This window comes from Electrophorus electricus, chromosome 18, assembly GCF_013358815.1.
Source record: "Electrophorus electricus isolate fEleEle1 chromosome 18, fEleEle1.pri, whole genome shotgun sequence".
Classification (NCBI taxonomy): Eukaryota; Metazoa; Chordata; class Actinopteri; order Gymnotiformes; family Gymnotidae; genus Electrophorus; species Electrophorus electricus.
This window is the reverse complement of record NC_049552.1, coordinates 9,546,099-9,561,523: the sequence shown is the minus strand read 5'-3', so window position 1 is coordinate 9,561,523 and position 15,425 is coordinate 9,546,099. Positions and strand designations below refer to the sequence as shown.

Genomic DNA, 15,425 nt, shown 5'->3' with positions numbered 1-15,425 from the left:
TATTTTTATTTACCAAATTCCTGTAGGTTAATTCAAGTCATGCCAGTTCTTGATCATCATGGTTTGCTGAAATACACAATGGGAAAATAAAATGCAATAGTATTTCCATTTGTTGTTGAATTAAAATGTTTAGGAGTTGTACAAACCTGAAGGTTACTTAACAACAAATCTTTATTTTTCAATTTACAGTAGACATACCAGTGTGCAAACACTTGATTAAAAAAAAAAAATCATCTATTTAAGTCTTATACAAACAACTTTTTTTTTTTTCTTTTCTTTCTTTTTTTTTTTTTACCTACATTGCAGCACATAAGTGAGTGTTTGGTCAGAAAAGTGCTTTTACAATCCTTACTGCACCAAGAAGGGACTGCTATTTACCAGTGATTGTATTTGACATTTTAATCACAATTAATGAAATTTACCAGTTTGCATGATGTTACCTTTTACATCACACCTGGTCAAAAACCAAGTGCTAAGGCTAAGGTTAATGATGTGTTTCTTATCCATGGATATTGTCCAAAAAGGTCCCACCCTTCATATAGACCTTGTGTAACCGGACGTGTGTGACACTTGAGTCACCTTTACCTGGGCTAATCTCATTCTCTGCCCATGTGGCCTAGATATTTATGGGTTTAAGATGACACTTATCCCCATGACCTGTTCCATCAATCTTTTTCAATCAAACAATATTGGAGGAGACTATACTTCAGACCTCAGAAATCCCCTTGATGACTTTCTCAGGGAAGTATACTGGGAAGGTCCAATACCTAAGCCTCTTTGAGGGAGTTGATATAAGCACAGATCTTCAGTGCTGGCCCCAGTTTGATATTCATGACACTCATGAGGTGCTCTTCTGTAAGTAGCAGCAGGGCTTGGCCATCAATCTCCTGAGATCGGAAACTCCATCACCATGTCCTGGCATCCTGCAGGAGTGCCAAACAAATCTTTGTGTATGTGTATATCATTTTTTATATTTTCTACATTTTAGAAAAACAGTGAAGTATCAAAACCAAGAAATAGATAGATGGATTTTGAATTATTCAGTCACCACCCTTTACTGCGATGACAGCACTGCACAGCCTTCAGTCTTCTCTTAACAAGGTTCATGAGGCACCACTTTTGATCTCTTCAAGAAATTCTCATACATGCTGAGTACTTGTAGGGTAAGAGACTTCTGAATGAAAACTATTTTCTGAAGGGACATTTCAATTGTAGTTTTTTTTAATGTATTCTTTTTATTTTGTAACTCCATCTTTTTGTGGGCTGTCATCTTTCATATTTAGAATTGTCTTAGAAACAAATTTAACCCTAAAGTGTGATTTGCCCCCCCCCCCCCCGTTAAAACATAAATTAACTGTGGTTTATCAGATCTTTAGAAAGCTGAGTTCAATTTCTCTAGCCAACACCCAGGCCTGATTACTGCCACACCTGTTCTCAATCAAGATCTCACTTAAATAGGACCTGCCTGACAAAGTGAAGTAGACAAAAAAAAAAAAAAAAAAAAAAAAAAAAAAAAAAAAAGCTAGACAGCATGCTGTGATCCAAAGAAATTCAGGAACAAATGCGATACAAAGTAGTTGAGATCTAATTGAGGTCTGGAAAAGGTTGTAAAGCGAACCACAGTGAGAGCCATTATCCACAAATGGCGAAAACATGGAACAGTGGTGAACCTTCCCAGAAGTGGCCGGCCAACCAAAATTACCCCAAGAGCGCAGCAACGACTCATCCATGTAAGTGTGACAACCATGCAAAAAAATAAAAATAAAATTAAAAAAAATCACAAAAGGGGCAAACACATTTTCTCATGTGTGTATGTGTATTTTTTTATATATGTATGTGTATATATATATATGTATAATTATAATTAGTTGTGGCCAAAGGTTTTGAGACTGACAAATTTTGGTTTTCACAAAGTTTTACTGCCTCAGATAGATATAGATATAGATATATATATATATATATATATATATATATATATATATATATATATATATATATATATATACACACACACTTTTCAGATATTTATATGGTATAGTGAAATACTTTATAAATAAAATACTTTGACAAATACATCCAAATTAACCAAGACTTAATATTTACAGTGTTGATCCTTCTTTTTTAAGCCTTCTTCAATTGGCATGGTGGATATCAGCTTCTGGGCAAAGTCTTGACTGATGGCAACCCATTCTTGCCTGAGCAGTGCTTGGAATTGATCACAGTTTCTATGTTTTTGTTTGTCCATCCTCTTTTTGAGGATTGATCACAGGTTCACAAAGGGATTGAGATCTGGGAAGTTTCCTGTCTACAGACCCAAAATTTCAGTGTTTCCAAACCACTTGGTTATCACTTTTGACATGGTACTCTGTCATGCTGGAAAAAGCATTGTTCATCACCAAATTGCTCCTGGATCGTTGGGAGAAGTTGCTCTATTTTGATACCATTCCTTATTCATGGCAGTGTTCTTAGGCAAAAACTTTGAGCAAACCCACATATGAATGGTCTCAGGATGCCTCTCTGTTGGCATGACTCATGACTCGTTGGGAGAAGTTGCTCTTGGAGGATGTTTTGATGCCATTCCTTATTCATGGCAGTGTTCTTAGGCAGAATTTTGAGCAAAGCCACTCCCTAAGATGAGAAGCAACCCCACACATGAATGTGCCTCACTGTTGGCATGACACGGCACTCATGGTAGCACTCACCTTTTCTACTCCAGGCAATCATTTGTCCAGATGTCCCAAACAGTCTGAAGGGGGCTTCATCAGAGAAAATAACTTTACCCCAGTCCTCTGTAGTCCAATCCCTATACGTCAGTCTGTCCTTGATGTTTTTCTTGGAGAGAAGTGGCTTCTTTGTTGCCCTTCTTGACACCAAGCTATTCTCCAAATGCCTTCGCCCCACTGTGCGTGCAGAAGCACTCACACTTGCATTCTACCATTTCTGTGCAAGTTCTGCACTGGTGGGGACCCGATCCCATAGCTGCATCCTCTTTAGGAGACAGTCCTAGTGCTTTTTTGACTTTCTTGGGCACCCTGAAGCCTTCTTCCCTGCAATTGATCCTCTCTTCTTAAAGTTCTTGACTCAATAAATTGTTGAATTAAATCAGATGCGTTGTCCTTATTAACACTTTCTCCTGAGCTAACAAGATCATCACTGAAATTGTTAGCAGGCCATTTTGTGGCATGGCTGAAATACATTGGCTGGAATGCAGTAATTTTTGTTAAGTTAATTTCCATGGCAAGGAATGACTTTGCTATTAATTGCAATTAATCTGATCACTCATCACAATCTAGAGTTAATGCAAATTGCCACCATAAAAACTGAAGCAGCAAGCTTTGTGAAGGCCAAAAGTTGAGACTAGCACAAATTTTGGTTATCACATTGGATTTTAAATGAAGCAATTGTGATATGGGTGAAGTGAAGACTTTCTGCTTTAATTCAAGGGATTTAACAAAAATATTACATTAACTGTTTAGGAATTACAGCCATATTTCCATAGTAGTTACATTTCACAGGCTTAAATATAATTTGATGATTGACTGATAAGCAGTTTCATGGCCAGATGTAGCCTAATCTCTCACTTATTCATGACAAATTAATGAGATAAAAAGTCTATGGTTGATTCCAAGTTCTGAATTTGCATTTGACTTAAGTGAGGCCATGCAAGTGAATGAAGCCTCTTGGGGAGGTAGGCTTATCACTGTCAAAATCTACAATGAAGCGATGCCTTAATGAATGTCAATATAGAGGGTTTGCCTTAAGATACAAACCAATTGTAAATTTAAGAATAGAAAGGCCAGATTAGACATTGCTAGAAAACAAGCCCAGTTCTGTCTAGCCAGACAGAAGTAAGACTGATTTGTACCAGAATGATTGGAAGAGAAGAGTATAGAGAAAGAAAAGAATGACTCATGATTTGAAGCATATCACTTAATCTGTCAGACATGGTGGAGGCAGTGTTATGGCATCTATGGCTGCCAGTTGAACTAGGTTACTGGTGTTTATTGGTGATGTGAATAGTGATAAAAGTAGCAGGATAAATTCTGAACTGTATAGAGCTATACTTTTTAGTCAAATCCTACAAAACTGCACTTCACACTACAGATGGAGTATGACTCAAAACATGAACACAAAAGAAACCCAAGAGCTTCTTAAGGCAAAGAAATTGAATGTTCTTTAGTCAGTCACCAGACCCAGACCCAATTTTCACTTATTGAAGACAAAACTGATTGCAAAATAACACAACAAAGCAGGAACTGAAACCGGGTGCAGTAAAGGCCTGGAAAAGCATTTCAAGGGAGGAAACTCAGCATTTGGTGATGTCCATGGGTTCCAGATTTCAGGCAGTCACTGACTTCAAAGTATTTGCATACAAATATTAAAAATAATCATATTTAGAATCTGTAGTTTGTCTAATTACTTTTGAGCCTGTGAAAATCAAGGGACTGTAAAAATGTACAGTCTACACTTCCATCTATGCATCATGATGGTGTAAAGATTACAAGTATTATTTTACTGTCCAAATAGGTGTGTATGTGTGTGTCTGTGTATGTATATGTGTTTCAATTATTATTATTTTTTTATCAGCCTTATAGCATACTCTTAGGGGAAAGTGGAGGTACCTGGTAAAGAGCTGATATAGGAGCAGACCTGTTCCACACTCCACTGTGTAGGGGAGGAGTCTGACAGCCAGGTGGAGCTGGTGCAGATGTCCCCACTTCCTTGTTCCTGGCTTCTCTTTCTGTCTGCCTGCAGACGCAGTCTTGTCGTCATGGGACCTGGAGAGTCTTCTTCCTCACTCTCCTTCCCTCCACGCTGGGATACAGAGTTGGCTGGTTGCTTCGTATTGTCAGGTCTATAGGATCCATGAAGCTGCAAACTCACAGTGAAACATCATCATGAGTCTGCACACATGACTAATATATACAGCATTACAGTGCTGTACTCCCAGTCAGAAGACCAACATTAAAAACATTCTCTCTCTCTGACCTGCATAAGGAAGTGATTCTGTGAGTTATGCTTGACATGACTGGGTGGACGCCCTCTACGGCTCATGGGTCTGTTTGGCCAGCGCTTCACTCTTTGGTCCCCTAGTATGCTGAGGCGCTTTGTACAGCTCACATTGAACCTGCACAGTCAGAAACATGGAGAAGAGCAGTGATCCCTCTGCCAATCAGATCTGTAACTAAAGACTTTCCTACCCTGCGGTTAGTAAAGTGGGTATTGCACAAGGACTACCAAGATAAGTTTAGTTATAATAAACTAAACCACCTCTTCACCACTCTGACTTGGGCAGTAGTAATAAGATCAGCTGTCGCTTTTTGTACCTTCTGACGCAGGTCATGGAGCAGAAGCGTTTGGAGCGGAGGAATGAATGAGCATAGCCCCTCTTCGCACAGAATTCACATTGCAGTTCATCTGACAAACTCTCCATCAGTCTCTCTACAAACACATCACATGCATTCCCTAAGAGCACATTTATTCAGAGCACATCAAATTCTTACACCCCATGCACACTCCCCTTCAGACACCATACTTATGCTGAAGACTTCACTGCTACTATTTGTTTTATGTGATTGCATAGACAAATTTGATGATTTGCTAAAATATTTATGGTGATATACTATAACTGCAGTTCAGATCAAAATTGTCAGGCTGCTCTGTGTCACATTTACCTCAATGAAATGTTTGTTATCCAAAGCAGACGTCACCTCTAACTTGCAATCTTTAGTTATATAACTTCAGTCTTTATCGTCTATAGATCATTGTCACTGATGAGCAATGTACCCTTGAGCAGCACACATATAACCCCAGCTCTAAACCCAAATCCAGTACATATACATTTGGCCACAATCCAATGCAGATGATTTGCTCCAGAGAGTCCTGCAGCTGGGTATGTCACTAACTTGCCAAAGCATAACTGCATAGACTAAATCAAGGACATCTCACCATCCTCAGCAGTGATGTTATCTATGTTTGATGCTGGTTGCTCTGTGTCCATGAGTAAGTCATGACAGGCTGGTGCTGCATTTGCTGGGAGCTTTTTGTCCTGAGGCAACCTGGGTTGTTGCTGGTTTTCCAGAGACGTGCAACCCACCTGTGGAACAGCACACAATTATCAGAGCAGATCAAGGCTAGCCATTTAATACCACTGCATGGATAAAGATGGCATTGTTCTTATTACTGTGCCTTAAGCACAGTAAGTGAAGAGATATATTCCAACGAAGAGTGTTCTAACTGGACAGCCTAACTCGTATGTACATATCTCTTCTATTTTGTATCTATCCTTTACTTTGTATCGATCTTTTTCCTTCATATTTATATATTTTTAAATCATTCTTTTCTTGAATGGAAAAGGAAGGCAGAATAAGAATTTCATTGTTCAGTGTAACTGACTTTTTACTGGGCATATGACAATAAAACTACTGAATCTTGAATCATTTCTCTCTCAAGCAGGACTTAGCACCATGGGTTTTATCATAGCTGAAGTGACTCTGAATGGCTGTAATGCCATCTTGTGGACATACCGGGAACGGTTCCAGCCCCTCTCTGATGACGAAGCCCTCAATGAGGTGTGTGAGGATGTGGGGTCTAATGGTGGCCTGAGAGGGCTTTCCCTCCGGGCTCGCTGGGAGGCTGGCTGGAGGGAGCCTGCTGGAACTTCTTACCGCAGCACAGAGTTGGGATGGGGGGATGCTGTTGAGTGCAGGCTCTTCTGGTAACTGGATCATGGATCTGCTGGACTGCAAGCAGGAGTGCTCCACCAGGCCTGCAAAAAACAACTGCTGTTGGGGGATGGGTTCTGTGCTAAAAATGCAAGATTGTGTATGAAATATTCTGATGTCTTTGCAGTGTATGCAAGAGGGTGAGGCTGGAGGCTGGAGCTCCTTGCACCTGTGCAGTCTTTTGAGTGTATCAGGCTGTCACAGCAAGTCTGTAGATCTGCTAGAGAGGGCAGTGTTGAAGGTGTGGGGGTCCCGCTCTTGGGGGGAAATGTGTGTTGCTCCCCCCGCACCTGTTCCGCATGTTGCTCCTCCTCCTTTAGCAGTTGGACTGCCTCTGACTGTGGACATTACAAAAATATTCAACACTTCAAACACATTATAATAGTCTTAATGTCATTGGTATCCAGCTCCTCTAGTTCTTAAACTTTTAGAGCTGGTTATAAAGATTAGAGCCTGGTAGACCATTCCAATAGTAATCAGTCCTACTGTGGAGTTTACCTACCTGCAGAGTTCAGTTCCAGCACAAATCATATAACTAACAAAATTTTATAGAAGGCTGGATCTTTTATGATGAACAATCTGGTTCTAAATTCTACAAGAAGGTCTCCAGGAGTAAGGTTAATGTTCACCACATTACAACATGAGGTATCACCAAAAATTAGCGGACTCACTGAAGGATCTTCTTTCTGCGTTGGTGGTTGCACCTTCAGGTCCACTGCCACAGTCTGTGGAGGTGAAAGATTCTGGAAGGGCAGCTGAACAAAAGCATCAGCTCCAGGTAGCTCATTGTCTGGGACCAGTATGTTGTCGGACTGCATAGCTATAGTGTGTACAGAGCGCAGGGAGAGTCTCTGCAGAGAGGCAGGAGGGACAGCCAGCCTGGGAAAGGCCATGTTGTGGGGAGGAGGGCAGCTAAGGGGCAGAGGCTGGGCCCGAGGCTCCACCACTGGGCCCAGGTGGAGGGATGGAGGATCTAACAGAGCAGAACAGCTTGGAGGAAGTGTGGAAGTGGACACCACAGCTTGTTGCTGTACAGAGCTTTGATTGGCTGGTTGGTCGGAGGGGGTGGACACTGAGAGGACTTCACAGTGCTGTGATAAGAGAGCAGCAGGGGCAGGTGTGGTGTGGGTAAGCGAGGAGAGGGGAGGAGGCCCCCTATCCTGTGGAGTGACCTGCAAGGCAATTGGTTGCACCTGCCTGTGAGCTGTGCTGCTCTGCAGGATGAGCTGCGGTGCTGCCACCTTGGTGCTGGGAGTGCAGTGCAACTGCTGGCGCACCACAGCATGGGACTGCATCGGAGTGAACACTGCAGGGGAGAAAGGATCACCTCTGTGAACTTATGCACTTCAGCAGGGGTTCATTTCCACACCAAAGTAGTTTTCAGACAATGATTAGCATGCCACTTGTTACAAAATAAAAAGTTGAACTTTCTTGTTGAACAATGTTTAGTTACCTAAACTCTGGTTTAGGTTAAAAAAAAAAAAAATCTCTTAAACAAGATCCAGTGAGAGAAGCCTTTTAGAGATTTTTTATTTTTTTTATTTTTATTTTTTATTTTTTTGAGATTTTGTTTTATTCAAACTTACTGCTAGAAGTTTCCACAAGGGCTTGGGACAGATGTGTTGACTTCAGGGGACATAGGGACATTTTGGGGAGTGACTGGCCCTGAGAGGTAACTTTAAGATGAACACTTGGAGCAGCAGTAAGAGCTCCTGGCAGATGCGTGCACATGGATAAGCTTGAAACCTTGGAAGAACATAAATTATTCAGTCATCCCAGCTAATGACAACAGGGAGTACTCATGTTTAACATGTTCATTTACAACATCAAAGACGTTACAACTATCAGTGTTTCCTACCATTTACAATGATTATTTAATTCTGCATGCCTGGTGGCACCATGCTTTTCAATCAATTCTACTTAATTAGTAACTTGTCTTGGTCTCTGCCTCTGCATTGTTGTTCCATGTTTCCAGTGACCTCTTTCATGAATTTACCTGTTTTCAAAACAGAGCAGATGATGTCTGAATATTTTGTGCATGAGTGCATCTAAACGTAGGTTAACATAAATATATATCCTGCCATTTGTTCAAAACCAGGTCACTCATAATAGAGGCCAATTAAGTTGAAACAATGTACCAAAAGTGTCATGCAACTAGTTTCTACCCAGCTCAGCTAACAATCAATATCACTACATTTCCCAGAATCCTTTTCACAGCAAGGGGCAACATTCCACCAATCACTTACATCCTTGCCTGACTATTGAATTCACCTGTTTTCTATTATCCATGCTTATTTAAACCTATTGTAGATGTATTTCCACTATTCTTCCTCCTGTGTATTGACTGCTTGTTTGTCTTTGCCTGTATTGTGCTTTTAGGATTTTTGCCTCTTGTCTCTTTCTTTGGATTTTTTTTTGCCTGCATGTATTTCTCTCTCTGAATATTGGATTTTTGGAGTGGCTTGCTCTCTGGTGTTTTGGATTCTCCCTCTGACTACATTCTCAGCATAAATAAACTTCTTTCCTTTATCTGTGAGTGTCTTAGCTGTTTGGAACATTACAAAAGGGATACAGGACTCAAGTAGAATCAGTAAGCTTACATCATATTGCTAACACTGGTGGTTTACGACTTACAATTGGCCTTAAATTCTATAGCAGTCTATTAGGTACAGCTATAGGTGTATCAAACAAAAATGATTTAAGTGTATAATCATGCATAACAGCAATAAATAGCTTTTTAGTTTTTATAATATAACACGGGACTCTGGAAGACATACACAGATCAGCCACAACATAAGAACCACTAACGGGCAAAATAAATACCACTGATTATCTCATTACAGTGACACCCATCAAGTCATGGCATATATGAAGCAGCAAGTAAACAGTCAGTTTTTAAGGTTGATGTGTTTGAAGCAGGAAAATTGGCCAAGTGTAAGCATATCAGTGACCTTGATGAGCCAGATTTTGATGGGTAGGTGACTGGGGCAGAGTATCTCTGAAACATACAATCAGCAATAGTGACAATCAGTATTGATGCATGTGGGGAACGGTGGCTTCTGTAGCACAAATTGCTGGGGAAAAAATAACGATAGAATGATAGAAAAAACAATGATAGAAATGTGTCAGAAGACACTGCATTTCAGCTTGCTTTGAAAGGAGCTGCAGAGCGGTGAGAGTGCTGATCCCTGTCTACCACAAACAATTCGCCTACAATGAGCATCCGTAATGAACCATAGAGCAAAAGGAAGAAGGTGGCCTGGTCTGATGAGTCATGTTTTCTTTTACATCATGTAAATGTCTGGGAGCATGTGTATCACTTACCTTGGGAAGAGATGTAACCAAGATGCATTATGGTAAGATGGCAAACTGGTGGAAGCAGTGCTCTGGGCAATGTTCTGATAGGTCCTAGCATTCATGTAGATGTTATTTTGACATGTACCAGCTGGCAATGGTATTCTCTAAAGGTAGTGGCCTGTTTCAGGAAATAATGCCAGCACACTGCAAAAATTGTTCAGGTATGGTTTCAAGAACATGACAAAGAGTTCATGGTGTTGACTTGGCCTCCAAATTCCCCAGATCTCACTCAAATCAAGCATCTGTGAAATGTGCTGGAAAAACAAGTCTGATCCATGGAGGCCCCATCTCACATCTTACATTACATAAAAGGTAATGCTTTTAAAAGTAAAGCTGCTAATATCATGGTGTCAGATACTATAGGGCCATGCCTTACAGGTCAAGGCTGTTTTGGTGGCACAAGGGCGGCCTACACAATATTAGGAATGTAATGTTATGGCTGATTGGTGTATGTTGTGGTTGGTGGTCATAGGATGCAATATAAATACTCCAGTAGAGGTCTTTCTTGTCAAATTGTTTTAAAGACTTAAGTAATTGCCCCTTTTGACTGTGCTTTGGCCCCAAGGAAACAGCACAGGAAAGGTAAGTTTCTTAGTACTAAATAAATTTTCCAAAGCTATTGGTAAAACTGGACTATACCACATAGAAAATAACTGTTTTAATAAGTTCTAAGTTGTAAAAATGATTTTGTCCTTTATGTTTATAGCATGTATCTACTATAACTTGAGAAGTATAAAATTTTCCTGCACCAGCTTAATCTGGACATGATGTATTATTTTTGATGTGGTTCAAGCAGCAATATTTTGATTGGTGGTACCACTGCGACCAGCTCACAGGCTGAATGGCTATAGGCAGCTCTCACCTGTGTGGAGCCTGGCTGGGAGGACACTGAGGTCAAAGCAGGTGGATCAGCACTTACTGAGGCAGCAGGTGCCAGAATCACCTGATATACAGAAGAGAGATGGAGAAGAGGAGAACAAGCTTTAAAGCCATAAGGTATGATAAAATATATGCCTATGCCAGCTTTTACCATAATAGTTTTCTAAAGTCTTTTTTACATAACCAATCATTCAATCATTACTGAATTTGGATCAATGTGATTACTAGGGTCACACACATTTTAGCTTTTAACTCAGAGCTTAGCATTAAAATGCTGAGACTTTCTCACCATCTGAGTGCGCAGGTACATCTGGGCCTGACTCCCAGGGGAAGAGCTATTGCCTAGCAACATGGTATGCTGGCCTATTGCTCCTGCAGAGCCAGATGAGCGGGTGGCCTGGAACTGTCTTATTGGCTGAGATGTGATAGAGCAGAGGCGACATTCAGAAGCTTGATAAATGCTATACTTTAATTTAATAAATGCTTTTTACATTTAATTTTTAGATATATTTTTAGCACTCAAGTGAGTTATCAACAGTTTCCAGTGACTTATTTTCTAAAATCAGTTACTGATGTCTGTGCTGCACTCCCATTTGACGCTGGGGGTGGTGAGGTGGATTGCCCACTATTAGATTGTGAAACCTGGTGAAAACAACACACATATAGACGCACAAAATACATAAAACTGGAGTAAGGACTTAGCAAAAGGTGTGATTTAGATCAGTGTCAACCCATGCCGCTCACTCTCTTTCTCTCTCTTTCTAATACACACACACCTGATGGACAGAGGCATGGCTGTGTGTAGTGAGGGCAGTTGGTTGCTGGTGCTCATGCACAGCCGTAGTCTGCACCATAATACGGTGTTGCTGTGCTGCATATGCCTGCTGTAGGTATTGAGTGGTCACATTTGCAGGCTTGGGTATTGCCTGCTGGATCACCTAGCACAATAAGGACACATACACATGCTTAGTTTAAAAAAGTAGATCATACATCCCTGCTTCTTTTCGTTATTCATCTATTGCTGTAATTTACTTATTGTCATAGAATAGATGGAAAAGTTTCCTCTTGGTCTCCTCTTTATACTATCTTCATTTTAAATATTTGGTCAAGAAATTAGATTTTTTTTTTATACCCATTCGTGGTGCAGAGCTGTGCAGAGAGGCTCTGAATTACCTGGACAGCCTTCCTGTCTGCGAAATGGGTGCTCAGTGGTGTGGGGTTTGCCTGGGTACAGACAAACATGTTGGGTGCTGGGGTGCCAGTGGGTGCTGATGATGTGGTGGTGGTGATGGAACCAGGTGCTGCCTCACTATCATCCCTCTCCATGACTGCCCTTATAACACTCTTAGATTGCTGGAGTCAGAGGGTGGTCTGTGCAAGAGGCAAAAGTATCATGTGCATCAAGCAGTTTCTTTATAGGACACTTTAATTAATTAAGACACTTCAATTAATACCATAATTACACAACACAACTTTCAGAAAAATACAGAAGTAATATAAATATATTTTCTTTAAAATGTTCTGTTTATTTCAGCTTGAATGCTGAATACACATGTTGTTGAATAACTGTATGCACTCATGTGGAGAAGGATTTAATCAAAGTCAGTTCTCTCATACACCATGGTTGATTTTATCCAGTTCAGTTTTTATGATTATTTTCCTTATTTATGATATATTTCTAATTTCTGGTGAAATTTAGACTGCTTAGACTATATTACAGTAGATGTTAACCATTAAAAAAACTTTCGTGGTGGAATAACGACTTCGATTTCAGATATCTGCGAATTTTTCACGAAAGTTGTTGGGCTCCACTAACGTAATTGTAAAACTTTGGGCCTGCATGTCGTAGTTCAACAGATGTATATAATCAAAATCAGTATCTAAAAATAAGATCTTATAAAAGTGGAAAAACGGTCATATATTAAGGAAATTAGCACTGGCTTGTTAATGACTAAAATGTTGCTTCGAATTCTTTCTTAGCCATTTTAAACAATGTAAAAGCAGTTGTTCTCGTATTTTTGCCTTGTGGGAGGAAGCATATTACCTGCATTGATTTATAGCTAACGCGTGCATTTTGACAAAAAAATAATATAGACAATATTATCATCACTTGCTCTTTCTATACATGTTAAAATAATTTATCTTCAAAGGCGTATTCCTTATAATGCATAAGTGAACTTAATGAGTTTTTAAAAGCTTGTCGATTATTTTCTAGGAAATTGAAATCACTGCAGTCATTTGTCTTACATTAAAATTGAACGAAGTGGTGCAAATCGTTTTTGTTAAGTAAAACTAACTTTAAAAAAATCTTTATGCGTTTTATCCATTTTAATGACCATGTAGACCTACACAAGCAATATTTGTTTAAATTATACTATATTTAACGTTCGATTTATACATGTATAGGGTCATGTGTGCTCATTTTCTATGCCTAAGGTAGATTCTAGAAAATAAAACAGCTGATTTTTTTTCATTACTCTAGAAAAGTAATGAAGTAGTCTTCCTTCCTTGTAATTTTGATTACAAGACGCTATATTTGGACGCTATATACATGCCGTCTAAATGACTAAATCAGAATAAATTATTTTTTTCTAGAGGAAAAAATCTGTTTACGGTATTTTCTCTTCGATTTAGCTGTTTGAGGGGAGATGATGCATGAAGTCAAGTTCAGCAGGTCTAAACAAATGGTGTACGGTATGTCCTATTAAACCATAAAAAGACAAATATTTTACCCATTTTTCTATTATAACCAATAGGAATTTAGAAAGTGTTTTAAATGACCCCACTGTAAACATATGTTTACTTTGTTTACTGTGTTTTGCAAATAAATCTTTCTAAAAACACATTTAGGAAAATATGACACTCAACTTCTATAGCTGTCTAGTGTGATCATATTCAGCGTGATCATATGGGATTAAAAATGTTAGGGATCGCCTATACACGTCATTATGTAGGCCTAGACCACTTGAACTACGTGATTCCAACTTGTGTAAAAAAGTCATATTATGATGCAAGGATTTTTAATCGTCTGGGATGGTACTATACATTTCTGCATACGTCATGGAAGCGCAATATCATGCGTTTAAATATGAATACGAGAAGCATTACTCATGTCGCCTATCACGTATAGCTCAAACCCTTTGCACATTATGTGTAGTGCATAGCTATTTATCACTAAAGTCTTTAATCTCTGTATGAATATGAGAAGCGGAAGTACAATGGTTATGGTCCATCTGAAATGTAATAAGCACGCATCTTAAATCAAAGTTCCCATAGGTCGTTAAAACAGGCAACGAGTCTATTAATCTTATGACAACTCATGTCTGTGTCATCAACGTTTAGAATAGTGCGTAAAGACCTTCTAAAAATAACCAGTGACATAAGAAATGCCTACCTTTATAGTCAACACCAACATTTTAGAGGAATCTTGATTTTTAAAGAATCGTTAGTTTGTACGACTTCGCTTCCCTTAAATATTTTTTTTCATCAATAATTTATGTTTCCATCTTTGACAAATAATCCAGGTATGACAGTTTATCCGACCCGTAACTGAGGTACAGCAGTGGTCTGTGATACCTGATTGACATCGATACTAAACGCGAGCCATCGCGATGTGCCTGCTCTGCTGCTTTGGACAACCACTGCCCCGGTCATATTCTAATGCGTCAGTGCTCTAAAATGGAGCTAAAAAGAACTTTTAAAAAACCCCAAACGTTACAGGCGGAAAGAAATTTCAGAGCCAGCAGCACCACTTGCTGTATAGGAGGACTTTTTGCAGCGCTGAAATTTCCCTAGGCTAAATGCTCTCAGACCACCATAAATACCTCAATAGTGTAATAGAGTAAACGTGTTAAAAGACGTCACGCGTTAATATTTCGGGCTGTCTGCTTTCTGTTTATTTTTAAATAGGCATATATGACTTAATTTACTTGTGATTTTTGAGGTTGGCCTTGTGAATGGATGAAAAGGTGTTGGCTTCTATTTACAAATGTGAAAAACTGAATGTTATGCAGTTTGCTTGAATAATTTTCTCTAAAAAAGATGTAAAGCAACAAGAAGGGATGAAGAAGGAATTTATATAAAACGATTTTTGCAAGACTTTAATAGTTCACATGGCCTGTTCATTTTAAAACTTCCTTAATATTAAACGAGTATTGTGGTACATTTGACTCAAATGGTTATTTGAAGCCCATATAACTAACATTCTTGTGGGAAAAGTTCTCGATATTATACTTTCTGCATTCACATATGAAATTATGGCTTTTGTCAAATGTAAACATACATAAAAGAGGAGCGCAACTTAAATGTCATGGAATGACATTAGTTGGTGACGGAATTGTAACTGAACAGAGAAAAGAGTCTTCGGGAGGTACTAGCACTCTGCACAAAAGCGCAAGATAGCATATATCAAACTTTCAGACAAGTCATAACTATAACAGTAACACGAGATACATATGTACATTT

General features: G+C 39.3%; 1 protein-coding gene across 1 annotated transcript; it reads right to left on the bottom strand.

The window, feature by feature from the left end:
- Positions 1 to 80: 80 nt before the first annotated feature.
- Positions 81 to 14,624, bottom strand: phc3 (polyhomeotic homolog 3 (Drosophila)). The gene is given in 16 exon segments (XM_027020880.2): positions 81 to 899; positions 901 to 923; positions 4,623 to 4,872; positions 4,990 to 5,128; positions 5,328 to 5,442; positions 5,950 to 6,097; positions 6,528 to 6,769; positions 6,895 to 7,063; positions 7,397 to 8,031; positions 8,312 to 8,471; positions 10,945 to 11,025; positions 11,251 to 11,376; positions 11,532 to 11,603; positions 11,738 to 11,899; positions 12,135 to 12,332; positions 14,356 to 14,624. Coding segments are annotated over 15 exon segments (2,607 nt in total). The 5' UTR covers positions 12,288 to 12,332; positions 14,356 to 14,624; the 3' UTR covers positions 81 to 767.
- Positions 14,625 to 15,425: the final 801 nt, after the last annotated feature.